The 27,606-nt window shown below is 40.9% G+C and overlaps 1 protein-coding gene and 1 long non-coding RNA gene across 3 annotated transcripts in view; one reads left to right on the top strand and one right to left on the bottom strand.

Moving 5' to 3' along the window:
• Positions 1-27,606, bottom strand: part of LOC122439636 — a 78,490-nt gene that overhangs the window by 26,486 nt on the left and 24,398 nt on the right. The window lies entirely within an intron of this gene.
• ITK (IL2 inducible T cell kinase) overlaps positions 1-27,606 on the top strand; it is a 63,477-nt gene that overhangs the window by 19,143 nt on the left and 16,728 nt on the right. Inside the window, exons 2-8 of the mRNA XM_043464858.1 lie at positions 1,223-1,327; positions 2,974-3,055; positions 5,466-5,594; positions 10,235-10,275; positions 14,181-14,332; positions 18,303-18,368; positions 22,169-22,223. Of these exons, the coding sequence (XP_043320793.1) occupies positions 1,223-1,327; positions 2,974-3,055; positions 5,466-5,594; positions 10,235-10,275; positions 14,181-14,332; positions 18,303-18,368; positions 22,169-22,223 (630 nt within the window). The remainder of the gene's footprint in view (positions 1-1,222; positions 1,328-2,973; positions 3,056-5,465; positions 5,595-10,234; positions 10,276-14,180; positions 14,333-18,302; positions 18,369-22,168; positions 22,224-27,606) is intronic.

Here is a 27,606-nt window from a genome sequence, read left to right as displayed (position 1 = left end):
ATATCAAAAAGTGGTAAGTAAAGTCTGAGCTCATTTATGGAGAATCTGATGGTGTCCTAGCTCCCCAAATACCCAGCAAGTGCCCTCATATATCACCGCTCTTTTGCCATAGTTAGGACTTCTTTAGCCTCTTTCACTGGGAGGGTATCCTTTATTGAGAGCATCCATCATAAGCCAGATAATTAGTTTACCTGTTCCTGTTTTAGTCTGCAATCATTACTTCAAGGGTAGGCATAATTATCTTCACATCTGAGAACAGATGTAGAAACTGAAGTTCAGGAAAGTTTGATGCTTGTTCCAAGGTCGCAGAGATGGTTGGAGGCAGAGCCTAACTTTGTCCCTAGCCCTTTCCAATCTTGTCCCCAACTCACCACCATTTGTGCTACCTCTTTCTTAAGGATAAGCTAGAATGAAGTGTTTTACAACTTGTTCCATAACTGAACTAAATTCTATTCTCAACAGAAGCCTAATTCCAGGCACCTGTGAAGGGCTCCTGGCTCTCCAGGAGCTTTCCCCTAACTAGCCTTCCATGGAGCCTGCTGGTCTACCAATCTAACATCTCCTGGGATCCAAGGACAAGGACCTTTAGAAATCGGTAACATATAACATCATTACAAGTCACAAAGACCATTATGTGAATTTATTATCAAGGAATACATCCAGTAAGCTTCCAAGGAGATGAAACCTGGGGCCAGTATAACTGGATGGGATAGTAACAGAGCAGAGTCAGGAATGTCCTACAGGGGTGCCACTGTGGGACCATGGATAACCAAGGGACACAGAGAAGGCAGATGTAGAAAAGAAAGGTGCCACGAAAAGTATTTGTCACCAAGCAGGTCAGGCCTGAGCTCACTTGCTATGCTAATAAGGCCATGGATAGGCACAAAACAGAAAAAACTGGCACATGTGGGGTCTGCACTACCTATTCTAGCCAACAGTTCTGCAAATGCTGCTATTTGTCACAAGTTCAGAGATATAAGACCCAGCAGTTCAATAAACAGAGGTCCGTCACTTCATCAAGAAGATGATTCAAATAACATGTTCTCCCATGAGTCTGCTTCAGAGTGTCCTTCTAAGGCACCAAGGGCCAAGAAGGAGCATCTGGATATTTGCAGGGTTGGTTTACAATGGATCTTATCTAGTAATGGATTTCTAGAAGCCACCTGGACAAAAATATTGTCTTCCTTCTTCCTCAAATGGAATGTGTTTTTCCTCCCCACAGAAAAAGCGCACTTTGAAGGGTTCCATCGAACTCTCCCGAATCAAATGTGTTGAGATTGTGAAAAGTGACATTATCATCCCATGTCACTACAAATATCCATTTCAGGTAAGTCCATCAGGCCAGGGGTCTAGTTCTCCATTCCTTGGATGATGGCTGAAATGCTCAGTCACTGAACGAGAAGGTGGCACAGAGATGACTTAGACCATACCCAGAAGAAATCTGCTGTGTTCTTTCAATGACACATTCATTCAACAAAGATTAATTACAAAATTCTGAAAAAGTTGTCATCCCTCATTTCCCTTTCCCTCATGTCTTCCCTACCTCAAGGAAAGTCCTAATTACTCTATTCCTGGGGGAGGAAAAAAATAATCAAGAGCCCCAAGCCTAACATTCTGTAACCGCATTTTACTTATAATTTCGGACAATAGATTACACTCCTTGGTTATAAATTGATTGGAAGTTCTGGAATAAAAAGAATCAGATTTTAAAATCTGAGAATTATCTGACAGAATTGTGCTGTCCAAAACAGTAGCCACTAACCACATGTGAATGCTTACACTTAAATGTAAATTAATTCAAATTGCACAAGATTAATCAGCTCTGAGTCACACGAAGCCACAGTGAATGAATAAACATTTCAGATCTTCAATAGCCATGGGCTAGTGGCTAATTTATTGGACAGCCAAGATTTTAAATTTCCATCACTGCAGAAGGTTCTGTTGACCAGAGCTGATGGAGAGTATCTTTAGTCTTTAGGTCATGACATTGTCTAAATCTTGTTACCACTCTTGATATTTATGGTTCTAAAAGAGTGGATATCTTCTTGCACATCCTGGGGTACCATTCATCTTTGTCAATCTGAGGAGTTAATATTTCATTTTTAATGTGGCATAGGAAAGAACTTTTTTCCTACTAGAAAAGTGACCTCCACAAGTTGGAATTTTTAGTACTGAAAGTAAAAGGAGTAACACGTATTTTTCTCATCATTGAAACTCCAATTACTAATGCATGCATGAAAAACAACCTGGTGAAATCCAAAGATCTGTTGTATAGTTAATAGTACTGGACCAATGTCAATTTCCTGGTTTTAAAGACGTATTTTGTTACGTTAAGATATATCATTGAATCTTCCCAGTGCACCAGGCCAGAGCACTTGGGTGGAGAGGGAGGTGGGAGGGGGGATCGGGATGGGGAATACATGTAAATCCATGGCTGATTCATGTCAATGTATGACAAAAACCACTACAATATTGTAAAGTAATTAGCCTCCAACTAATAAAAATAAATGAAAAAAATAAATAAATAAAAAATAAAGGACAATGAAATGAAAAAAAAAGATACATCATTGAAGAAATGTGGGTGAAAAGTATATAGGAACTCTGTACTATCTTTGGAAATTCCTAAATCACTTATTTCAAAATAAGTTTAAAGAAATCTCAGTTATATATTTATCATCTAATATCTTACTGTTTCATATACCAGAATTTTATAAGCACTGAAAAATTAATGCAAGAAATATCTGCCTAGTTATGTGGGGAACTCTTTTCTCTAGCCATTTTAATGTAGTGATGGCTTATCTGCACAGCGTTCAAACATCTACCTAAAAAGGGCACCAGTCCCCAGATCACCCAGATGTTTGCCTGTTTGACGACAGCCTGAGACCCCACTCTCAGCCCAGTAACCCATGGGGCCGCTGTCAGTCATCCACCTCCGACTTCACAGCTCACCCTGAACGCTCTGTGTGTCTCCAGGTTGTTCACGACAACTACCTCCTGTATGTGTTTGCTCCAGACCGCGAGAGCCGGCAGCGTTGGGTGCTGGCCCTCAAAGAAGGTAATTAACCTCCTGTGCGACTGAATCTCTGAGACCTCTAGATCCTCGAGAATGCTTGAGTTCCATGATCAAATAAAGGGCAGCTGATGGTCAAATATTTCTTCCTTTTGGTGTTGGTGGGGACTCCCAAAGTTTCAACTTGGGCAACAACCAGTACAGTACAGGATCAGGCAAATCCTGCTAGCCACCTATTTTTGTAAGGCTCTTAGATAAGCTTGTTTCTAATATTTTTTAATGGTTCTATTTTAAAGGGTTATGAAAGTACCTCCACAATGTATCAGTTGTGTCCCCTGGTAAGCAAAATCCAAACTATTTACTACTGGGCCCTTTAAGAAAATGTCTACTGACTCCTTGTATTGAATGAAGAACAAGAGCATGGGCCCTCGAGTTAGAGGACCTGGGCTTGAATCCTGGTTCTGCCACTCACTAGCCATGTGTGTTCAGGCAACTCAGCTACTCTGTGCTTCAGTTTCCCCATCTATTTTTAACAAGGAGAGGAGGAGGGAATAATAATAATAGTATCTCCTTCCCTGTATTATGCAAAGTAAAATCAGTCAGACAGAGAAAGAAAAATGCTGTATGTTCTAATTTACATGAATAATCTAAAACATAAAACAAATGAATATCACAAAACAGAAACGGACTCACAGACACAGAGAGCAAACTAGCAGTTTCCAGAGGAGAGAGGGGTGGGAGGAGGGGCAAAATAGATGAAGGGGATGAAAAGGTACAAAAGACCAGTCATAGAATAAGTAAGTCACAGGAATGTAATGTACAGTGCAAGGAATATAGTCACTATTTTATAATAAGCTTGTATGCACGTCATCTATAAAAATATTGAATCACTATGTTGTGTATCTGAAACTAATATTTTAAGTCAGCTATATTTTAATAAATAATTTTTTTAAAAAGCACCTGCCTCCAGAGCTGCTAAGAGTAAGTCTCTTGGAACTGGCCAGGTCCATAGTCAGCACCCAACAAATGTCAACTAGTTTTAAAGGTTTTCAGATCATTGTAAGGGTACTTCTTAGGGCTCACCTTCTTGACAGCATAATCAGAACCAGCACAGTATTTATGTACATGAGATGTGGAACCAGGCTGCTAAGGAAAAAGCTCTAGCTCTGCCAATAATTAGTGCGTGACCTTGGGCAAATTCCTTGACTTTTCAGTATCTCCATTTCCTTACCTGACTAGTAACAGATAGTCATAGGGTTATTGTGAGAATTAAAAGAGTTTGTTGTTGTTGTCCAGTTGCTAAGTTGTCTCTGACTCTTTGTGACCCCATGGGCTGTACCTCCCCAGTTTCCTCTGTCCTCCACTGTCTCCTGGAGTTTGCTCAAATTCATGTCCATTGAGTCAGTGATGCTAGGACGTGGCAGACACTTGGAATTATACCCAAAGAAAGCATTCAGTCTGTATTACTATCATTGTCATTTAGCCTGAAGGCCCAGATTTGCAGGAAAAATAGATTCAAATATTAATCTAAGTAGCTAAAGAGACTGACGGTAGGCAAGCCATCTGAAATTATGGGACCCAAGATGCCCTTATCTGAAAAATGAGAATAAATATACAAGTCTTATCTTCTCCCAAGATTGTTGTGAGTCTCAAATGGAAAGTGCCAGATTAACTGAGAAGTGCTCTCAAGTTTAACATTCACGGGCACAGAACAAACACTAACATACAAGTAATCAAAAGGGCCCCAGTTACTCTCACTGGCCACTCTCCCTCAGTGAAGGGGTTTTACTCATAGGATGTTAGAGCTGAAAGAGGCATTTGAGATAACCTGTCAGTTTTTTATACTTTTTTTTTCCATCAGGAAAGCCTCTTTTCTCCTGTGCCAAAATTTGACTTTAAAGCCACAAATCTAGAAAGGATAAAAGCAAAGTTGCTATGGGTAAAGATGAGAGAGATGGCGTGGTGAGAATCACACCCACTGTCTTCCCTGAGTTCCCTAAGGCATTTTTGTGGGGCCCAGACACCCCATCTAACAATCCCATGGCACAGTGGGAACTGGGAATCAAATGAGGATTTTGCTCAACCCAAAGACACACAACTAACCAAAGGCACAGCTGGATAAGAATCCAGATCTGTTGATGCCTAAATTCAATATTGGAGAAGGAAATGGCAACCCACTCCAGTATTCTTGCCTGGAAAATACCATGGACAGAGGAGCCTGGTGGGCTACAGTCCCTGGGGTTGCAAAGAGTCGGACACGACTGAGTGATTTCACTTTCAAATTCAATATACATGCTTCTATCTGCCCAGGAAAAAAGGCCATTTTTTCTGACTACTCTAGGTAATACTCATGCAAGTTCACACAGCAGGGTCCAATCTCAAGGAATTGTAAAGTTGGTGGCTTTTGAGTGACTGACCTGGAAATAACTCTTCTGCTGGTGCTAACTCCTTTCAGAAACCAGGAATAACAACAGTTTGGTGCCCAAGTATCACCCTAATTTCTGGATGGATGGGAGATGGCGGTGCTGTGCTCAGATGGAGAAGCTTGCAGTGGGCTGTGCCCAGTATGATCCCACCAAAAATGGTAAGCGGTTATGAATTCCCTTTCTTCTTTGTATAATGACTGACCGCTCTGCTAGTAGGAAGTAAAGGTTCTTTGCTTCCCATCACCAGGGGTGTCCAAGATTGAATGCAAAATTTCACATTTTCAAAATTTTCAGAAGACAGTCATCTGCATCTAACACCAGTCTGTTGGTGTTTTTTTTCATCTCAAGTGTGTGTGTATGTGTGCGTGTGCACTCAGACATGTCCAACTTTTCACAACCCCAGGGACTATAGCCCACCAGGCTCCTCTGTCCATGGGATTTTCCAGGCAAGAATACTGGAGGGGGTTTCCATTTCATTCTCCAGGGGATCTTCCTGACCAGGGATCAAACCTGTGTCTCCTACTAACCTGCATTGGCAGGCAGACATTTTATCACCAAGCCACTGGGGAAGCCTACATCTTGAGGCTGATGTCTTTATAACTCCTTGCTACTCAAAATGTGGTTCTTAGACCAGTGGCATCATCAACACCTGGAAGCTGGTTAGAATGCAAATTCTAGGGCCCCCCCATAGGTCTATTGGATCAGAATTTGTATTTTAACAATATCTGGGTGCACGGTTAAGTTTGAGAAGCATTGCTATACCTTCAAGTTAGGAAATTTGAAAGGCACAGTCTCTTTAAATCTGAAGTTGTAGAGACAGCCTTATAGATGTATAGAGATACACAATATTATCTATTAGAGTGGCATCATATCACACATGTGTTTATAACACAAATTGAATTCTACACACTTGGAGGGGAAAGAAAGTAAAACAAAAAACCTGCTTATTTTACAATGTGGCTTCTCCCCGGCTCTACTTACTTGCCCTTGAACTCCACAGTCTCAGAGAGAAGGAGGCCACAGCCTAAATGCAAAGCGGAAACAAAAGATGTTGTCCTTTGGCCTTTGAAGTCAAAGACCTAGGTCCTAGGGATTGGCATTTGAATCATTTTTAATTTATGTAATGAAGTTGGAGGGGGCACATCCCAGATAGCTCAGTGGTAAAGAATCTGCTTGCCAATGCAGGAGATGCAGGTACAGTCCCTGGGTCGGAAAGATCCCAAGAAGACGGGAATAGCAACCCACTCCAGTATTCCTGCCTGGAAGATCCCATGGATAAAGGAGCCTGGCAGGCTCCAGTCCATGGGTCACAAAGAGTTGGACATGACTGAGTGAGTGAGCATGCATGCATGACTTTGGGCCCTGAACTCCCAGTGAAGGGCAACTCCACTCTGGTGCACATTTACATACATTACACTCCCACTTCTCACAAGCATCTAGGGTAGATGGTATGATGTTGAAGAAAGAGGAGGCTTAAGCACTTCAGTACCCTCGAGGTTACGCAGTGAGGAAGCGCACTGCGGAGACATGGCTGACTAGGAATGACGGATCATACGGGTTGTTTTCTTCCAACGCCCTTTCCTCTCAGCCTCTCTTACCCTACTTAACTCTTCTCATCTGTCAGTTTCTTTTTTGCACTAAAACCCAGTACCTCAGATTGACAGCCCAAGGCGGATGTGCTAAATGTAACACGTGGCTGGCTTTTCTGCCACTTCCTGAGTTGCAGCCCCTCTTAGTGCCACTTTAAAAACCACTACTTCTCACCCTCCACCTTGGGAGAGAAAGTTCAGAGTTACCAGTCCCTTGGCCCAGAAAAGCATTTGCCTAGTTTTAGAGGTCAATGATTCCCTACATTAGCTCTTTGGACCATACAGAAGCCCATATCTAATGAAAAAGAAATAGGTTTTATGTGGGTGGAATCAACCACAAGGACAGGATGGCACGGGCTTGCCAGTGACTGAAAGCTCTTTCCAAAGTCAAAGTTGTCTCCAAATTCCTGCTGGAACCTTGCTGTAGGCCCTTGGATGGGTCACTTGGCTAATAAGGACCATGGTGTCCTCATCACTAAAATGGAAGCAGAAATTTTAGGGGTCTTAAGGTGAAATATTCTCTAAACTCCTTTCCAATTCTGAAATCCTTTGAATCTGTTTCCATTTTGCAGTTTTCTCCATGCGTGTAGTGGCTATTCCTAGGGACACAGGATTCCCCTCCACTGGGTGGTACACACATGTTAGAGGTGTGCAGAACATCTGAATGACTCACCGGGTCAGGGTTGGTCATGCTAACCTCCTCCTCAAATGAAGCCAGGGTCTAACCACTGCACAGTCACTCTGCTGATGGACCTACTGCCATCTCCTCATCTGAGTCTGTTCTTATTCTCCCTTCTTCTGGTTTGGTTTAAGTAACCTCATGCACCATAGTTTTGACAGACTCGAGGGCAGTTTTCAAGAAGCAAGGCTTGTAGAATTCCCAGTGTTGGGCACAAATACAATGAGGGTCTAAGAGGACAGGGCTTTGGGATTAAAAAAAAAAAAACACACACCTGGTGTGAGTTCCAGCCCCTCAGTATCCTTGCTCTGTGATTTCATATTTGTCACTTAACTTTCTGAGTCTCTTGGTCAGCTTTCTCATATGTAAAATGGGAACAATGATAATAAGTGGTTACTTTCTGGGGCTGCTGGGAGAGTCAGTGGGGTTGGGGAAGCTCCTAGCACCGTTGCTGGCACTTAGCCAGCTCTGTAAATGGCAACTGTGTCTGCTAGTCATTCCCTTTGTGGACAGAAGAATCTGAAGCTGAGAGAGTACGTGTGTGTCTGCCTGGGAAGTAACAGAAGTCGCTGAATTTAAAATGGGCTCTGTTATATCAACCCACAGGCTTCCCGGGTGGCTCAGTGGGTAAAGAATCTGCCTGCAATGAAAGAGATGCAGGAGATGCAGTTTGATTGCTGGGTCAGGAAAAGCCCCTGGAGGAGGGAATCGCTACTTAGTCCAGTATTCTTGCCCGGAGAATCCCATGGACAGAGGAGTCTGGTGGGTTATAGTCCACGGGGTCTCAACAGAGTAGGACATGACTGAAGTGACTTAGCAAATATTCAACCAACAGCAGCACCCACTTATGCAGCCAGAACTAACCCCACGTACAAGTTTCACTGCACACAAACTTCACACAGAGGGGGAGGAAGAAAGGTAAGAGCAAGGCTAGAGGAAGAAGAGATCAGGCACAGAATACTCAGGGCTAGAAAGGGCTCAAGACCACCCAGCTTGTATTTGGTGGAGTTGGGGTTAAGGTAACTGGTTCTTGGCACCAAGTTGAGTGCTGTAATGGAACCATGTTTCCCATTATGTATGTATGTTTCCTTTTTCTAAGTGAATTGCATACCTAATATCCCAGCCTGCCCTTGATTATGGAGAAGGCAATGGCAACCCACTCCAGTACTCTTACCTGGTGAACCCCATGGACAGAGGAGCCTGGTAGGCTGCAGTCCATGGGGTCGCTAAGGGTTGGATACGACTGAGAGACTTCACTTTCACTTTTCACTTTCATGCATTGGAGAAGGAAATGGCAACCCACTCGTGTTCTTGCCTGGAGAATCCCAGGGACAGGGAGCCTGGTGGGCTGCCGTGTATGGGGTCGCACAGAGTCGGACACGATTGAATCGACTTAGCAGCAGCAGCAGCCCTTGATTAAGGTGTCAGCACAGGGTCTGGGCTCCAGTGTCAATGTATGATCTCTTCTCACCACATCCCAGACATGGCTGCCCAGTTCCAAGTCAACCCCCTGCAGAGATACGGTGCTCACTACCTGTGGATGCCACCCACCCTCTGCTTATCTCTAACTGTTCAAGAAGTCTTCGAACTGAGCAGAAGCCTAGACACTGCCTCCCCATACCACACAGACACACAGCTTCAGTCCACTGATTCCACACTGGGCCTTTTTAGTGCCTTAAACCAGGGGTTCCTAACCTCTGAGATCAAATGCCTGATGATCTGAGGTGGAGCTGATGCAATAATAATAGAAATACAATGCACAATAAATATAATGCACTTGAATCATCTGGAAGCCACCCCTTCCTCCACCCCACTCCCTGGGTTTGTGGAAAAATTGTCTCCCACGAAACGAATCTCTGGTGCCAAAAAAGCTGGGGACTTCTGCCTTAAAGGAGAAATCCTGAGAGAACAGATGAAGAGATGAAAGGAAAGAGAGAGGGGAAGGGAGAGAAAGAAGAAAGGAGAAAGGAGGAAAGAAGGAAGAGACTGCAAAGAAAGACATCGAGACATGGAGACACAAAGACACAAACAGAGAGAGGTGTTGGGGTGTTGTCTCGAGGAGTCGGCGAGAACAAATACTCAGAGCCTTAAGATAACAGCCCTCTCACAAAGCAGCACGACAACCTCTCGCCTCATCCACCCTCTCTCCAAGCCCACAGGAGCATCAGGAAGCCAGTGAGTCACGGTCCCCCTGAGTCACCAATTCCAAGTCCTGGTTCAGCAGGTGGGGGTGCCTTTGTGGAGGCTCCGTGCCTCTGGGAAAGGACACACACTGAGACCGGGGAACCCCTCTGCACTAGGCTTTTCCTGGGGTACCGGAAGAGGGGCTTCTGGAAGTCTCTGGTGTCTCCTGGAAAATGAGATCAGGAACATGCAGGCTGAAAGAGAGAAAACCCAGGCCCTGTGTCTCATCCTTTCTCCTGCTGTTCTCTTTGGGGCCCCTTTTCTCTGAAAAGCCCCCAGCCGTTCATCTCCAGCTGGGCACATTCAGTTTCATGCTCATTTTCTTTTTCTGTTTTTCTTGTTTCAGCTTCAAAGAAGCCTCTTCCTCCTACTCCTGAAGACAACAGGGTGAGTGAAAGCACAAGGTCTGGGCTCGGGGAGGCGGGGGCCCAGGGCACCTCAAGCTGCTGCTCTGGTGTCATCCTGCTTGGGTTTCCCATCTGCTCGGGTTTCCCATCTGCTCAGTTTTCTCAACCCTGACCTCGTTGCGATGCAGGTGAACTCAACACTGTGGGTTTCTTGGGCCCAGCTTGTCTCCTGGGTGGATCCAGGTAAAATGACCACTCAGCTGCCAAAATCTTCACTCCACTGCCTTCACTCAACAAACACTTCTCAGTATCATACTGTGCATCCAAGTACCTTGACTAGGTTGGGGCCTAATAACAGCTCACAGCCACATAAAATGGTGTATTTACTCCACCCTTTGACAGACAAGCATTTTGGAAGCATACACCTGAGAACACTTCAAATTCTTCAAAGCAGGTCCATGCTTTTACTAGTCATTTCAAAACTCACTATCTGTTCTGGCCACTTCAGAGGGTTATAATTTTATTCTCATGTGAAAGCTTGGAAAAGCAAGTCCCACGAGAGGTTATCCGAAGGCCATTCGGTAACTTGGTAGTCAAGATAGTAGGCTAGAGGGTTCCTGGTGTGGTGGTCTTTAACTTGAGTGGTCGTTCCCAAAAGTCTGGTCCCTGGACCAGCAGCATCAGCATCACTGGGGAACTGGTTAGAAATGCAAATTCTCAGAACCCCTTCTCCCGCTGCCCAACCTCACCACACCCTAAGACCTCTGACATGCAAAACTTTAGGGAAAGGGACCAGTAATCTGCACTTTAATAAACCTCAAGATGATTCTAAGGCATGCTGGAGTTTGAGAAACACTGGTCTAATATACTGACTTGCAAGACTTAAGCGATATCAAGTCAATTCTCGGGAAGCTATTTAGTCGAAAAGACAAAACAAAACAAAAAACAGGAGAAAAAGCAATCTTAGCCCTCACTTTATGGTAATACCAATGCCAATATCCACATTTGAGTAACTGGTCTTTATTCCAGAACATACTGATTCTGCTCCCTCATGCTTCTTCCTGAAGGATGAACCCTACTTTTTTTTCCAGCCAATATGGTGACATTTCAAGCACTGGCAGCTTCCCCATAAGAGAAATTCTACATCGTTCAAAACTGGGCTGACTTCTGGATTTGTTGTCAGCCCTCTCTCACTCAAAAAGAAAGAAGTGTATTTAAATTGCAGCAGAAAATGAGCTCTTTTCCATTTTACTTCATTCATCTTCTAAAGACCATTTTACCATCACCCTTGAAAATATGGCTTGGAACCCCACTGCCCTGGCTTGCAGGTGGTTCCAACAGTTCCACCTAAACCCATACCTCTGCACCTTAGACTGGCTTGCTTCTATCTGGTTTTTCACTATTAGTGAAGGTAAAAGTCAGAAAAAAAGGGAATATCCACCTCCCTTTGGACACCACCACTTGGCTTCTCAGACTTCTTGGAGGAACAGCTTTAGGACACCAGCCGCAGGGCTGTTGGAATCATGGTTGCAGTTTCAATCATACATCTAAATCTACAGCAATCTTGAATTACTTGAAATCACTTCTCCCCTCACCTTCATGTTCTGTTCTAGACTAAGTGATGGCATCTTGAGTTGGCATCTATAGAGGCTATACTTTTAATCTGATCTGAGCAACAGGCCTGATGCTTAGTGTGAGAGAGTCTATGGACTGGGGACAGTTCTCCAGAGGGTGGAGGGTGGCTATTATTGGTCAGGATAGAAATCATTCATGATCAGAGTAATTGAGAACTCCAGGCCTCTCTAGCCTGTGGATGCAGATGAGGTTATGTTTCACTCTTGGTCCTCCCACGTACACAAGAACTCAGCCCTTCTTCGCAGCCTGTCCCCATCAACCCAGAAGGACTTCCTGAGGGGCCACCCAGACACACATCTGTGGCTTCCTTGTTAAGGCACACTACCCCTGCCACTCCCACCTGGGAGGGCCCAGTCTCAGCTGGGTGGAGCTCTCCCCTACTGGGGTCAGGAGCTCTCAGAAATCAGGGCCATTCTGAGACCAGCAGTAGAGTGGCCAGGAGACAGGACTATTCCCCCATTCCATGACTCATCTCATCTCCTGGGCTCCCAAATAGCCCTTCTGGAGCCCAGAGTCTCAGTTTCTCCAAATGCCATCCCTTCATTTTCTCAGTGGAATCTCATGGTTCTCAATCCTATCAGACCCAGTACTCCCTTTTTCTGACAAATATTTTATAAAGCCCCCTTTATTATAACAAAAAGAAATTAAATAGATAATACCACTTATGTAAACACATACTTTCTAAAAGAATCAATAAATGTTCTAACCATAATGTTTAAAAAGGAAAATAAAATAACTTATACAAATCCATACATGTTTCTATATATAAATATTGGGCATGACTATACTGGACAGAATAATAAAACGCACCTGTATTTGAATCCTGTTAAATTTGGCAGCTCAAATGCAACTGTTCCAGGAATGTAGTATCAGTGACTCAAAGACAGTATTACCATCTGTGGTACACTTTCGAAAAGAACAAACAACTCTTGGTCAAGTTCTGAACTAAACAAAGTGTAATCTGCCCTCCACATAAAGGGTGGCTACCTCCTAGGAAACCAAGCACTTCATGTAAGGTGGAGGCCTCCTCTGGAATATCTAACAGGACATTCAAAAGTCGTTTAGGATGTGGTATGCTACAGGGTGTTTTGCATCCTTGACCTTCTCCCATTCAATGCTAGTAGCCCACCTCAATCTTTGTGACATTCAAAACACCCCCATAGATGTCCAAAATACTCCCTATGGAAAGGTTTCACATGGTTTGAGAAACCCACTCTGATCTTTGTCTTAGTAATAATTAATCAATCAGTTGGATCTATAATGAGATGAATACCTTACTATATTTTCCTTTATCCTCCTGCCCTTGAACACAATTCCTTCCTCCATTAGCTCTTAGGGTGACAGCCTCAAGCCCAACAACTCTCGCCTGTAGTACTCAATATATCATCTCACAAGCTCCACAAATAATCTAGGCTTCAAATCCAAACTGTATCAGTGTGATTTTACTTTTTAATCTCAAATATTTGTATGCCACCAAATACTTAAGTGCACTCAGAGAACTTCTGATTTCCCATTACTGAATCTCACTCTAGCCACTGATCCAATCTCTTCCCACATTTGCTATCTCACAAAGCCTGCTAACCTGTAGCAGGTGTGTCCACCCTGAACACTTGTGACTCCTTACATGAGGACCTCTTCAGTCTTCAATATCTCATCCTAAGAAAGATACTGAAAACAGTGATACAAGCAAGAGAGCCCATCAGAGGAATAAGAGATCCTATGGGATGTAGTACAGAAAGCATAAGAATAATTCAATTGCTAAACTTTCCCCATCTGGGCCTCAGTTTCCTTATTCTAAACAAAAGAGTGAACTAAATGATCTCTCAGAGACATTCCAGCTCCAACAGTCCATGATTCTATAGATCTGGACAAACCCAAAAATAAAAGTAGGAAAGCATGAACTAAATGATGTAGTGTTGACTTCATCACCTTTGCCAAGAATGTGATGCTTCTAGCAGAGAAGCTGTGAATTAGGACATGGCTTAAGTAGAGAAACAAGATATCTGTGACAAGCATAGCTGCCTGGAATTCACTGAGAGTCAGAGTTTACCACTTGGAATGGGAGAGGCGGTGAATTCCAGGTAATGCGTGTCTTTGTGTCCTATTCCATATCACGAGCCTGACAATAAGAAAGCCAACTGGAGGAAGGCAAATGGCCTCAGCGAGTACCCCCAGTGGATTTGAGGAACCGGCGTCTGAACTGGCATAGGTCCAAGAGCAAGTTACAGCCCAGGGACTTGCTGACCTTGCTTTCCACCGGTTACCTCCTTTCTCACATCTTTGCTTGATTTCGTTGTCTCCCTCCTCCAGCGGTCACTTCGGGAACTTGAAGAAACCGTGGTCATTGCCCTGTATGACTACCAAACGAATGATTCACAGGAACTGATGCTACAGCGCAATGAGGAGTACTACCTGCTCGACAGCTCTGAGATTCACTGGTGGAGGGTTCAGGACAGGAACGGGTAAGGCGCCTGGGCGGCTGCTGCCCCAGCTTTCGAGGGGAGGTGGGGACAAAGACTGTCCTGCCTCTCTCAGAGAGACCATGGCACTGAGTGAGGAGAGCAGGGCAGAGGCAGAAGGAGGAGGAAGGAGGACGTTGCTGAAAAGGGTCTTCCCCTTCTCAGAAGAGCCCGGGAGGCAGTCACTCACCATACTTACTGCCTGGACCTTATCAAGCCAGGTCCCAACCTCCAAACTCATCTAAAAATCTTCTGGGTTTTACCACTGATATCCACAGTTTGGGAGAATGGCAACTTGTTCCACAAAGCACCATTGTTTTTGAGTGCTTAAATGAGGCTGAAGGTGTATATCCCATTGTGAGGGTCTTATTGTTGGTGGAAACAAACGGCATGTACAGATGGTGCAGATTGGTGGTTACATTAAGAAGCATCAGGGAAAAAATACTAAAGACTTAGTGAAGCCAAGAGCCTGTGAACTAGCCATCCATGTGATTCATGGAGAAAATAAAATCATACAAATACAATTTACCCTCAATTGGACTTTCGAATGAAAAAAAATCTTATGACCCTTTATCTGAGCTGAGCTACAAGAAAATTACTGTTACTGATCTTTAGAATGCTCTGTGATAGATATGAGTTTCATACTAGTGGTTAGTTTAAAGTTATCAGATTTACACTGCTTTATAAGGCTGTATTTTCTCCTTTAAAGATCAGAGATATTTACCTATGTCCCAGGATATTCTCCAGAATCATCTCCAGAAGATGATTTCAATAACTGCATAAATCCAACATAAAATGTACAATAATTTAGCAAATTTCCTTCTTGGGTGCTTAGGCTGTTTCTAATATTCTGAAAATATTAACAATGCTACAATTACCATCTTTATATATTAAGGGTTTAAACATTTTCAAAGTATGAGATTATTATTAATTTTAACATATTTTTCAAAAGAAAATGAAAACACTCCATTACTGCAGTATCTGGATAGCCAATGTCAATGTTTTATGTTACAAAAACTAACAACAGTTTAAATAAGTTAACTGTTTAACTATTTAAATAACAGTTAAAAATAAGCCACCCTCCATTTGTCTGCACATCAGTTCTAAAAGTATTCATTGTTAAGTTACTTGTGCATCCTAGGCAAAAGAGTTATACATATAGAAATGCATCCTATTTTTCATTTGCATTAAGGTGATTCATTCTGATCTTCACCTTGCTTTTAACTTCTAATGATATATCTTAAAGATATTTTCATATCAGTGCATACAAATCTACCTTATTTTTTAAGTAAATGTATAGTTTTAGAATGTATGCTTGTGCTATAAATATTTAAACAATATTTTATAGTGGGATATTTAGTTTCCAGGTTGCTTTCTTTGTTGTTTCAAACAAGGCTGCAATGAAGATCTTGCATTGCCCATGCTCATGTAACTTAGAAATCTTTTGTAATACACATACTTTTGAAAACATATTTTTTCTTTGAAAAAATACATAACTCACATTTCTAACTATGGAACTGGTGAGTCAGACTATGTGACATCTTAATTTTAAAAGGTAAGTCCCTCAAAAAGCTTGCCAAATTTTACATTCCCCACCAACAGGGTATTGGAGTGCCAACACTGCAGTGAAAGTGTTAGTTGCTCAATTGTGTCCAACTCTTTGTGACCCCATGGACTGTAGCCCGCCAGGCTCCTCTGTCCACAGAATTCTCCAGGCAAGAGTACAGGAGTGGGTAACCATGGCCTTCTCCAGGGGATCTTCTGGACCCAGGGATCAAACCTGGGTCTCCCGCACTGCAGGCAGATTCTTTTCCATCTAAACCACCAGCGAAGCCCAACATTGGGTATCATTACATTTTAAAAGGCGGGGGGCGGGGGGCAATCTGATGAGTAGAAAAAGAGGTACACAAACATTTTTAGGGTAAAGACTTTACTTTTTACATATATCATAACTTACATTTTCAAGGCACCTTCTTTTTAAGTACTCTTATCAATTCCATTGCAAGGGAAGTAAAGGGGGGTTAGATCAAAAACTGTGGTCTCAGAAGCAGTGTCACTTGCTTGCTGAAAACAGACCTAAAAGCCCCCTCACCTGGAACCTCCCTCTCTAGTTAACACGGGGAAACAAACAAGATCAGTCACATCACCTTCTCTTTGCCTGTTATGGGGAGGCTCATTTCAGAAACAGATTCAAGACTGCCTGGCTCCACAAACACCAGAGGAACTTACTAAGAAATTCATCCCTTCAACCAACTGACATTTCTTTAGTACAACTTATGTGCCAGGAAATTTCTTCTCCTAGGTTTCACTTCCCCAAATGACAGTTTACCCTTTGTTCAATGACCCGTGGAAAGGCTCAGCTCTGTACTTCAAAAGGCATCACAGAAGACACCCCACAGACCAATCAGGGTGTATGGGAATTTCCCTTATGTGCTTTGTAATCGTGTGGTACAGCGGAAAGTACACAAGATGTGGAGACAGAAGACTCGGACTTGAATATCAGCTGCTTTTGTTATTCAGGGCCTTTGGAAAAGTCACTTAACTTCTGTGAATCTATTTTCTTACCTGTAAAATGCAGATGGTAATATCAGCTTTTCATCTCAGAGTGTTGGGAAAATCATTGAGATAAAGAAAGTGAAAGGGCTTTGTAAATTCTATACCCACACAGAAGAGAATTATCATCATTTTGTAGATAATCCAGTTTTGGTTGGGATATTAAAACTGTCATTTTATATGAAAGCAAAATAGTATTTGACCTAGTAATATAATTGTAAACATATGGTGTGGCAAAAACAGACATAATTAAAAGGAAATCCAAAAGAAAGACATAAAAGACAGCATATTTGAGAACAAGTTGACTCCTGTTAGTTGGAATTGACTACCTTGAGTGCTGACTTAAGAAGGATTCTGAGGCTGGATGTTCAGTTCTCCAAAGAAAGCATAATACCATGACTGACTAGCCATGGGTATAAGATATAAGATATCCTGTATTTGGCATCACCATTCTTCATTTCTTCACTCCTCAAAACAATTCTGTGAAATAGATTACACATTTCCCATTAAACATAAATCACTAGATTGAAAAAAAATTCAAACACTTGATGGAGTAAAGAGCAAGAAGTTATGAGACATCTTTTCACAGAATGCACAGTCTGGAGGGATTTTATGTGTGATCCAGTTTAGGTCCTTCATTTTACAGGTACAGAATCAGAGACCTAGAAAGTGGAGGAGACACAGCTTTCACCTTGTAGTATTAACTGTGACAGTGAGTGTGATAGTGTTTTGAAAAGTACTAACACAAGCGTAAAGTATTTTGATGTTCTTACCAGTCTCTTGATCCATATGTCTTTGTTTATACCCAATTTATTCCTGCTCAAAAGAAACTCCTAACCCCAAATCCAGCATAGTTTTACTTCGTTTTTCTCATGTTTTATCATTTATGTTTGAAAGAGCACAAATAACAAAAAACAGTAGGGAGGCCTTGAATTAAAAGTTTACATGGTTGACTGGCAGTATGTTTTGGGACCTGTGGTTGGAAAGTAATTCTTTATATTTTAATTAATTTGGTTTCTTAACTATAAAATGCTAGCACTAAAGTGGAAAAATACTGATTATAACACACACACACACACACACACACACAGATGTTTCCTATTAGAAAATAAAGACTGAACATTGATATTTTTTCCAACAGAGGAAATTTTCACAATGAAGAGACTAGCAAGCAGAGCTAATAAATTAAAGTAACTACTTCTTATTTATTATGGCTCAAATTTTAGTAATAAGATCTATATAGCCTTTAACAGATAGGTTGTTATTTTTAGTAATTTTTTATTTGAAAATTTTAAAATGTCTTATCCTGAATGCTAAACAAGACTTCATCTTTAAATGACATCTAGTTGATTAAATCTATGAAATGGAGATGTAAAAATTAGCTTTATATTAATATAAACACTAATTTCCCTTTAAACAGGCATGAAGGATACGTTCCAAGCAGTTATCTGGTGGAAAAGTCTCCGAATAACCTGGAAACCTATGAGTAAGATTTTTTTTTTTTCCCCAAAAAAATTGGTGCTAATTGGTCTTCTTAGATTAGGAGTGAGTCATCGGTTAATTATTAAGATACCAGGCATTTTCTCTTTTTGACTTGCTTCCATACTCAGGACCCTAAATAAACAACTGGGGACCACTTTAAATAGAAGGGGAAGGATATGTGTTCTCATCTCCTCTTTTACCAAAGTAATGTTTTCAGATGCCTTCACACATTGTAGTCAAAAGAAAAGTTTCTCCTGGGAATTCCAGGAATATTGATCTTACACTATGAACATTAGATCTAATACAGACTGATTTAAAACATGGTTTAACGCAATACTTCCAATACCAAGATAGCAGACAAACAGATAGGCATTAAACATCTGCTTAGTTTGTGTTGTTTATTTCAGACTGTTATTTAAAAGGAGAGTTCACAAATAGTTTTAGTGGAATTATTCAATGTTTAATAAAATCCAAGTGTAGAGAACAACATACTTACCATGAGCATATATTTCCCAGCTCAGTTGCTAGAAGGCCCAGAAGCAATAATACTAGAGTAGCAATGTGCACGCTCAGATTCTGGTTTTTAAATAACACTTCCCACTAAAAACAACTAGGACATCCTGGAGAAATGCCTTGGAGACTCCGAGTTAGGGCAAGAAAAGAACAAAGATGAAATTGGAACATTTTGATGCACCAAAAAATTAAAGAAGTACCCCCTAAGTTTTTGTTAAGTAAGGTGAACACATTGAGTGAGCACAGAAGTCAGATTTAAAATGCCTCTTCTGACAAAATTTGGATAATCTGAGTATCAAAATAAATAATGACAGTAATGAACTACAATCACTGAATAAAACAAGAATCCATCATAAATAAATACTTTGATAACTAAATAAATAAAGGGACAAGAAGAAAAAAACTCCTTCTCACCATAAAATGCCAAGTAATGAATGCAGAAGGAATTTTAAAGTGAAAAACCATCTTTTTATAGTTTGAAGTACCAACTCATTTGGGCAAGAATCATCAATGAAAGTTACAAGTAGGTGGTAAAAGTTTGATATTTACATAGTTTCAAAGTATCTTCTTACAAATCACTTATTAAAAAGAGGAAATACCTGGCAGACCCCATCTTAACCAAACAGTCCAAGTTCACATCAATAAGGGGGCAAGCTGACATCGTGCATCTCCTGACATGATACACTGAGGAGGGCACAGCATCACTTCTGTGATAGTCCCACCCAAACATGCGTAACCTGAATTAGTCATGAGGAAACAACAGACAAATCCAAACTGAGGCATAGTCTACAAATAACTGCCCTGGGCTCTTCAAAAATGTTCATGTCATGAAAGACATGAAAGACTAAGAAATTGGTTCACATTAAAGGAAACGGAAGAGATGTAGTAACTAAATGCACCAGTAATCCTGGGTCAATCTTGAACCATAAAAAAGCAAATCAAAAAATATAGTAATATGAAGCATATTATTGGGACAACCGATGAAATCTGAATAAAGTCTAAAATTAGATAACAGCATTGTGTCAGTGTTAAATTTCATGATTTTGGTAATTGTACTATGGTTATATAAATGTATATTTTATTTCTTAGAAATACATACTGAAGTACCTATTAGAATAATGTTCCAGTTTGGACACACTGCAGTTTGAAGAACTCTATTTTAGAAGATATAGGGGGTGAGAGTAGTTAAAGAATATTAATTATTTTGGTCCATTTCATTTCTCCTTCAAATTTATACATATTTCATTTTTATGTTAAAACATAGATAAGGAAAGAAGGAGCCATGTGAGAACATGCCATGATTATGTTCCTTAGGAGTTAACTGTATTGTAAGACTGTAAGAACTGTATCTGGCAGGTGTAACTCCTGAAAGATGTAAAGTTGGGGGATACAGCATAGCAAACTAGGCTTTTCTGGGGGCAGACAGGGAGCCTTTAATGCTTTTTCCTTAAGTTCCTGGTACATGATAGTTACAGGCTCTATATGGTGGTGATAAGAGCATGGGTTCTGGAGCCCCAGTGCCTGGGTTCAAATGCTGGATACTCCAGACCAGCTCACTGGCCTTGGGCAAGTCTCAAAACCTGCTGATAACACTTCCTGACAATGAAAATGAGCTCTACATTAGCTAATTATTCTTTGCAGTCCTGAAGTTCTCACCAGGATATGGCTGGAGCTTCCCCCCAGCAAACTTTGATGGAGTCCACTCTGACTCAGTTGGACATGAGTTTGAGCAAGCTCCGAGAGTTGGTGATGGACAGGGGGGCCTGGTGTGCTGCAGTCCAGGGGGTCGCAAAGAGTCAGACATGACTGAGCAGCTGAACTGAACTGAACTGAACTAGTCAGAGATGTGATTTCAGACTAGTTAAGGGCCAATGCAAAAGAGAGTAATCAGGGCATACCCAGGAAGCCAACATTCATACTGAGGCTGTTTTAATGGAAACTTATAAAAAGTCAGTTAGTGCCCTTTTATAAACCTGTATAATACTAGCTTAGAGTCATCAGTCATGAAACTTCCAAAGATGATAGCACATTGCATTTATCTGTTACATGTTATCTGTTGTTGCTTGCTTGAGTAGTGTGTCACACATCCAAATTACCGGCCAGCCAGGCACAGAGCTGGGCTACTAGTTTCAAATGCTCTGAGATGTTTGAAGAAGAGCTTTTAGTGCTATGTATGTTGATGAACCCAAACTATAAAAGGGACATTGAATCCATAGTGTACTTAGATTTGCTTTTCCCCACTGTCCAAATTATTCCATCACAGTGCATTGGTTCATAAAACTGTCTGACATGAATTATTTCATGGTAAGATCTATTCTTTGGTAGCAATAAACCTAGAAGTTACCTTTTTTTTTTTCCATTTATATATTTAATCTATTATTCAAATTGGTCATAGAAAATTTGATTTTAAAACTTCTTCAGAGAAGAGATGAGCCACTTATCCTGAGAAATTAGCCTGAAATCTTAAGAAATTAAAACAGTTGTATGATAAAATCAGAAACACAAAATTAAGCAATATTGTGTTATTACATGAACCCCATGACACATTTTCCTTTTAAACTAACTTTGAAGTTCAATCTCAGGTCAGTAAACTTTGTAAAAGTAAAAAATATGTGAATGTTTACCTTATTTTTAGCAGAATACATCCATTAAAAATTTTTAGTTTATTCAACAAATAAATTTGGCACTCATTTCACAAGGAATGTAGCAATACCTAAGGTTTTTCTATATTTGCATTTTTAACAAAGATAAACTAGCCTTATGGGACACTGTCAATGTTATTTGTACAGGAGCTTTTCTGCAGCTGGGAAAAATATAATTATTTTTCAGAAGATCTTGGAAACCAGTCTTATAGAAGAAAATGCTACAATCATTTTTAAAAGATATTTGCTACACTTTCAAATTTATGTTCAACTTTTATAGCTGTCCTAGCATCATTCTACTTATAACCATCCACTGACTTACAAAATAGAGCAGAAGATAAATGTTTTCTAAAATTTTAATAAGGAAAATTTCCAACATGCACAAAAGTGGAGAGAAAAATATAATGAACCTCCATGTACTCAAAACCCCACAGCTTCAACAATTATCAACATTTTACCACTTCTGATTCATTTGTTCCCTTCCAATTAAACATAGTATTACCTGGAAATGGTTCATACTTTTGCTTTTGAGTTTGAAAGTATTGGTAGAAACAAAAGAACAAAAAATTCTCTGTTATTAATTATCTTTCATAAGAAAATAATTAAATTTTTTAAATATCATTTTTCTATGACTCGTTCCTGCTTTCAGGTGGTACAATAAGAATATCAGCCGAGACAAAGCTGAAAAACTTCTTTTGGACACAGTAAGTCTCTTTAACCTATCTTGTGGCTTCAAATAAAATGAATTGTGCTACTTTTTTCCAGCCAGGTTGTGGTTTGTGCTAATGCAGTGAGCTGATGTGTTGGATTAAAGTGATGTCTGGTACAAGTATAAAAGTATTTTGGGGGTTTACAGGCTTAGCATACATCAGTATAAGAAACCTGGAGAGGATCAAAGGTCTTGGTATTAACATGTGAATATGGCCACCGTTTCAGTGGGTGGTCTTTGCCACCATGATGGCTGGCCCTGAAGAGCTTGGGGCTGGTCTTCCCTGCCTGCCTCTCTGGTTAGGTCAGGGGTGGCTGTGATTCAGATTCCTCCTGGCTGAGCTGTGTGTGGAACTAGAGGAAATACATCACTTGTTTTTTAACTTATTTTTCAAACAACTGTTCTTCTCCAGAGTCATATAGTGTGAGGACCAGGACTGATCTTACCTAGGGGTGTCAGGATTGAGGGAGAGAGGGAAGTGAAGAAAGAAGGCATGGTGTGGTGGGGAAAGTCTTGGCCCTTGCTCTGGCTCCAACTCAGTGTGTGACTTTGGGACATCTCTTCTTCCTTCTGGACCACAGTTTCTCAATGAGTTCAAGGGAGGCACTGGACTAAGTCAGAGTTGACAATGACCTAGGCTCATACTGCCACTCTCTAGTCTTGGTCCTGTGGCCGACCCTGTTGATCAGAGTTCATGGCTTTGGGATCCTGTTCAAAACAGCACTCAAGGAAGCTGCCATCAACTGACTGGCATGCAAGGGAACCCCTCTTTTCCTGGATCAGAAGATCATTTATTACTCTAAAGCTGTGCCTCTCAAAGTATCTGTGGTAATGGATTACTTTCTGTGGTTGGTTCTTAATTTCCACTTGTCACAGACTTATGCAAATTCAATGAAAAATGAATTCATAGGGGGAAAAAGCAAAAATAAGAAGCAAAGACACAAAAAATAATGCAAGTCCCATTTTTTATTAGTATTAGGTCGCTATAAAAAGATTCTAAATGATTCCTCTCAATTTCTTTTTTTGTCTGGTGGTAGAGCAGTAACAGTTTGCCAGCTGGCACCCATCCACACACCACATTTACAGTAACCCTGAAAATTGCACATTGGGGGCTCTTGCAGAGAAACCAAATGCATGCATGCAGGTACTGAGAGAAAGCTTTCTACAGAGAAATCAATTTATCAGCTTATTTGCTTAGAGCAGTGGTTCACAAGCCTGTCTGCACATTAAAATCACCTGGGAAACATTTTAGAAATACCAGTGACAAGGTCCCACCTCAGACTCATGAAATCATAATCTCTAGTGGATAGGGTACAGGCATTAGTAGTTCAGAGAAATATATCTCTGAGTGAGTCTAAATTCAGATGATGTTAATAACCCAGGCTCAACACAGCCTCACCAGTGAGATCAGTAAACAGTAGACAGGGGTTGATGGAGGGACTAGTCTCCCTATGCTGAAATGTCAACCGTGATTCTGCCATTTCACCACATACTATTTTCCGGTTATAGTTTGAAGGTATTTCATATCTTTAAGAATCTTAAACTGCAAACCTCTCTTGGATGGAATGAAGCTGGAGTGACCAATGTATCCTGGTTTGCCTGGAACAGTTCCAGTTTTAAAACTGAGAGTCCGATGGTCCCAGAACCACCCAACCACCAACCTCAGTCCCGGACAAACCAGGACAGTTGATCACCCCAACAGGCAACCATTACTGGTTTGGAGAGTGACTAGGGCTGAGCTTAGAGAAAGGGACATGGGAAGATTTCAAGTAGAGAATGAAGGGCTGTGATGAGAAGGTGGAAAGATGATGAATACCATCAAAGAATAATCTAAAGGTATAGAGTTGATTATTAATGTACTATTTACTTTTGCACAAGGGAAACTTGAAAGTGATAATAAATTCATTCTATAAAAGGCAAAAATAAAATTTCCATATGAGGAAATTGGGAAGGGAGAAGGCAAGCACACAGTCATATTTTGAAGCAGTGAACTTCTCCCTTGATTAAGTTGCCGGTAAGCAGGCAAAGAGGACAAGGTGCCCGTGGGCAGCTTGTTCACATCAAAGAGGGCAAGTTCAGTTGTTTGTGTGTTTACCAGTGACGGGTGTATAACAGGCAGTCTGTATGATGTTGGCTGTCTCAGTTAGCACCTGTCATGATTATGACATGTCTGCACCATTTCCTTTATTAGGATTTCTCAGTATAAACTCACATACCTTACCATTTTGCTGAGCACAGAACTAAGCACATAAAAGACACTTGAGATAGGATCTTTGACCTCAATAGGGACTCACACTATCGGGAAACAAGAAAAACTCTGAAGAGAGAGAGAAGAATCTAAGATACACTGAGCATATGCAGGAGGCTTTCAGTACTCTCGGAATTTTGAGAAGATTCTAGAAGGAATTAGAAAGATTTCATGGAGTAAGAGGAATTAAGGTGAGTTATTAAGACTCTGGTTTCCCCTTGGTTCCACCCCAACTCAGCACTTAATTATACCCTGTGCTTCCCAATAGAGGACACATTAGAACCACTAGAGAATTTTTAAAAATAAAGATTCCCAGGCCCCAGCCCAGACCTACAGAATCAGACTCTCCAGGGTTAACTTCTGGGAACCTATATTTTTTCAAGTCACCTTGTGATATATATGTGGCCTACTCAGCACCTATGTTGTTGGATAATATAATAAATTGTTAAATTAACCAATAAGAACCTATAATAAGAGTTATACTGAATTTAAACAAGTACACTTTTGTTGTTTTTAATCACACACTGGTTAATGAAGTATGCCCACGGGGCACCTAAAAAAGCTCACATTAATGATTAGCAAAAGATGATTTCTATTTTACAGCAGTTCTTTGGAGGCATTTAAATACACTCTGCTTGCTAGAGCAGTTGAGACATTCTTCTTTATTAATATTCTAAACTACTTAGCCAAATCCTCTCTGCTTCTTTAGGTCATATACAGGCAAACTTCAGTGGGTCCTTGTATTGTATGATGTTTAAAACGTCAACAGAACTTTTTGAGGGGTGTATTTAGTGTCTCCTTTTCTAACAATTATAGGACCCTTAAAAGATGGATTGGTTCACTTTTATTGACCAAAAATTGATTTATTTCATTTTTGTTAACTAAATCTCTCAAGGTACTGTCCCAAACATATTTCACCATTAGAATATAAACCCTTTATCTTGTTCCTGCTATACACAGGACCTCAGAACTCTACCTATGACATAGTGGCTGCTCATTGAATATTTGTTGAGTGAATGAATACAGCAAATGCTTAAGAAATGTTTTTGAAATTAATAACTATGTTTTGGGAGAAGCTGGCCAGTCATGAGCACTGTTTGGAGCTTTTAAAAAATACAAATTCTAGGATGTCAGCCTGCACCAGTCAGAACCTTGGAAATTGGTACTCGGGTGATTCTGGGACTCAGCCAAATTTCAGAACCACAGAAAACAACTCTTAGTGTGTATTATAAGTTCTTCAGATAGCACCTCCTCTAAGAACTTCCTCATGCTTTCCCTCTCACAAACGGTGGAATGTGGTTTTTCCCACCTTTGAACTCTTATGCTGCAGTGTCATGACATCTCCAGGAGCTCTCTTTTCACCCAGCTATGGACCTCAGCAGTCTCTCTTCTGTGTAACCCATTTAGGTAGAGGGTGAATTCCTGGCAAGCAGGTACTTGATACCTTACAGCATTGCACATATTGAGTGACCTGAATTTTGGGCAGGAGCCTTTTCTAAGACATTGTTTATGATATTTCCATGATTCTAAGGTGTTATTAGTTAAAGATGCAATATTGAGTCCACAGAAGAATTGTTTTAAGGGAAGAAATGAACCACCTCCAGAATGAAGAGTAGTTATATGTCAGAGACACTCAGATTGTAATGCAGCATAACAAAGATATAAGTTACCAGCCTGTATTTTTCACAATAACCTACCCTGTGTGTCAAGATTATCTTCTGTAAGGTGCCCTTCAAACCATATGGACAGAGAGAAAGAAGGACATTCCTAACACAGTCAACATATCTCAGAAGAAAGCAGGCAATGGCATTAATACTTCTAAAGGATGGCATACCATGACATGTGATAATAATGGCTGATGATAGTCCTAATAGTCCTTGTTCTGGTATTATACTCCAGGAAATTTTCTATGCACTTTAATTCTTTCAACCATCTTGCAAAAGTCATTTAATGACTGAGAAAACTGAAGCTCATACACTGAATCTGGAAACATCTGTGATTCACAGAATTATAAATTGTTAGAGCTAGAATTCCTTTTAAAGAATATCTGACCCATCCCCTTTGTGCCACAGGGGAGTAAACTGGGCCAAATCTAGACAGTAAATTAGTGTCAGTCTGGACTAAAGCGGGGACGCTTCTTCATACACACACACACACACACACACACACACACACATACACACATACTCATGTACACACATGCACACACATAGTTAATAAGGGAATATGTGAGTTAAAGTCTATTTTCCTATCTGTACATTTCCCATCCTTGGCACGTTTTTTCCTATTGTTTCACCTTTATTTTCTAGATAAAATAGTAAAAGATGACCTGAGACCTTGACTACATCCCATAGGAACAAGCCCACTCCCCAACCCACTCTGGCTACACTGCACAGATCAGTGCCCCATGCATGGCAGTGATAGGAGCAAAGACCCTTATTCTTGGTGGTTGTAACTTCCTCTGAGCCCCTTACAGGAAGTAGGTGATAAGGTACATGCCGGATGCCTCCTTTTCCCCACACCCTGGACTGCCTCAGCCCCAAAGCAGAGTTTCCTGTTACCAGTGCTGAATGCCACCTAGAGCAACTATGATGGAGGAAGAGCTCTGCCAGCCTCCTGTCCTTGGCAGAGCTGACTGCAAACCTTACTTCTCTTTTGTCTGATGTCTATGGATCAGTTTACTCTTAACAGTTAAACGCCTCTCTCATCACAAATTTATAAAAAATTATAATGGTTTCTTTTAAAGAATAAAAATTACAAAAAAACATTCTTAATTAAATAGAAGAGATATTCCCACTCCTTTCTTCACAGATAGCTGACAAAATTCAGGCCTTTTTGGTCTTTGTTTCTTCCCTTTAGAATACATTACAAATGCAGATAATGTCTGCTTTGGCTAAAGCTTGATTTCTTCCTGCCCTGAATTTAATCCGTCACATTTCAATGAGACAAGAGCAAAAGCTTCAATATTTAGTGAAAGGGGAAAACTTTTGAAGACAAGTGATGCTATGTAATTTATGGATGAATATCATAAACATGATGTTGAGTTGAAGAAAAAAATGGCAACCCACTCCAGTATTCTTGCCTGGAGAATCCCGTGGACAGAGGAGCCTGGTGGGCTGCTGTCCCTGGG

Source organism: Cervus canadensis, chromosome 4, assembly GCF_019320065.1.
Source record: "Cervus canadensis isolate Bull #8, Minnesota chromosome 4, ASM1932006v1, whole genome shotgun sequence".
In the NCBI taxonomy this organism is placed as follows: Eukaryota; Metazoa; Chordata; class Mammalia; order Artiodactyla; family Cervidae; genus Cervus; species Cervus canadensis.
The sequence above is the reverse complement of the archived record's forward strand: the minus strand, read 5'-3'. Positions and strand labels throughout refer to the sequence as shown.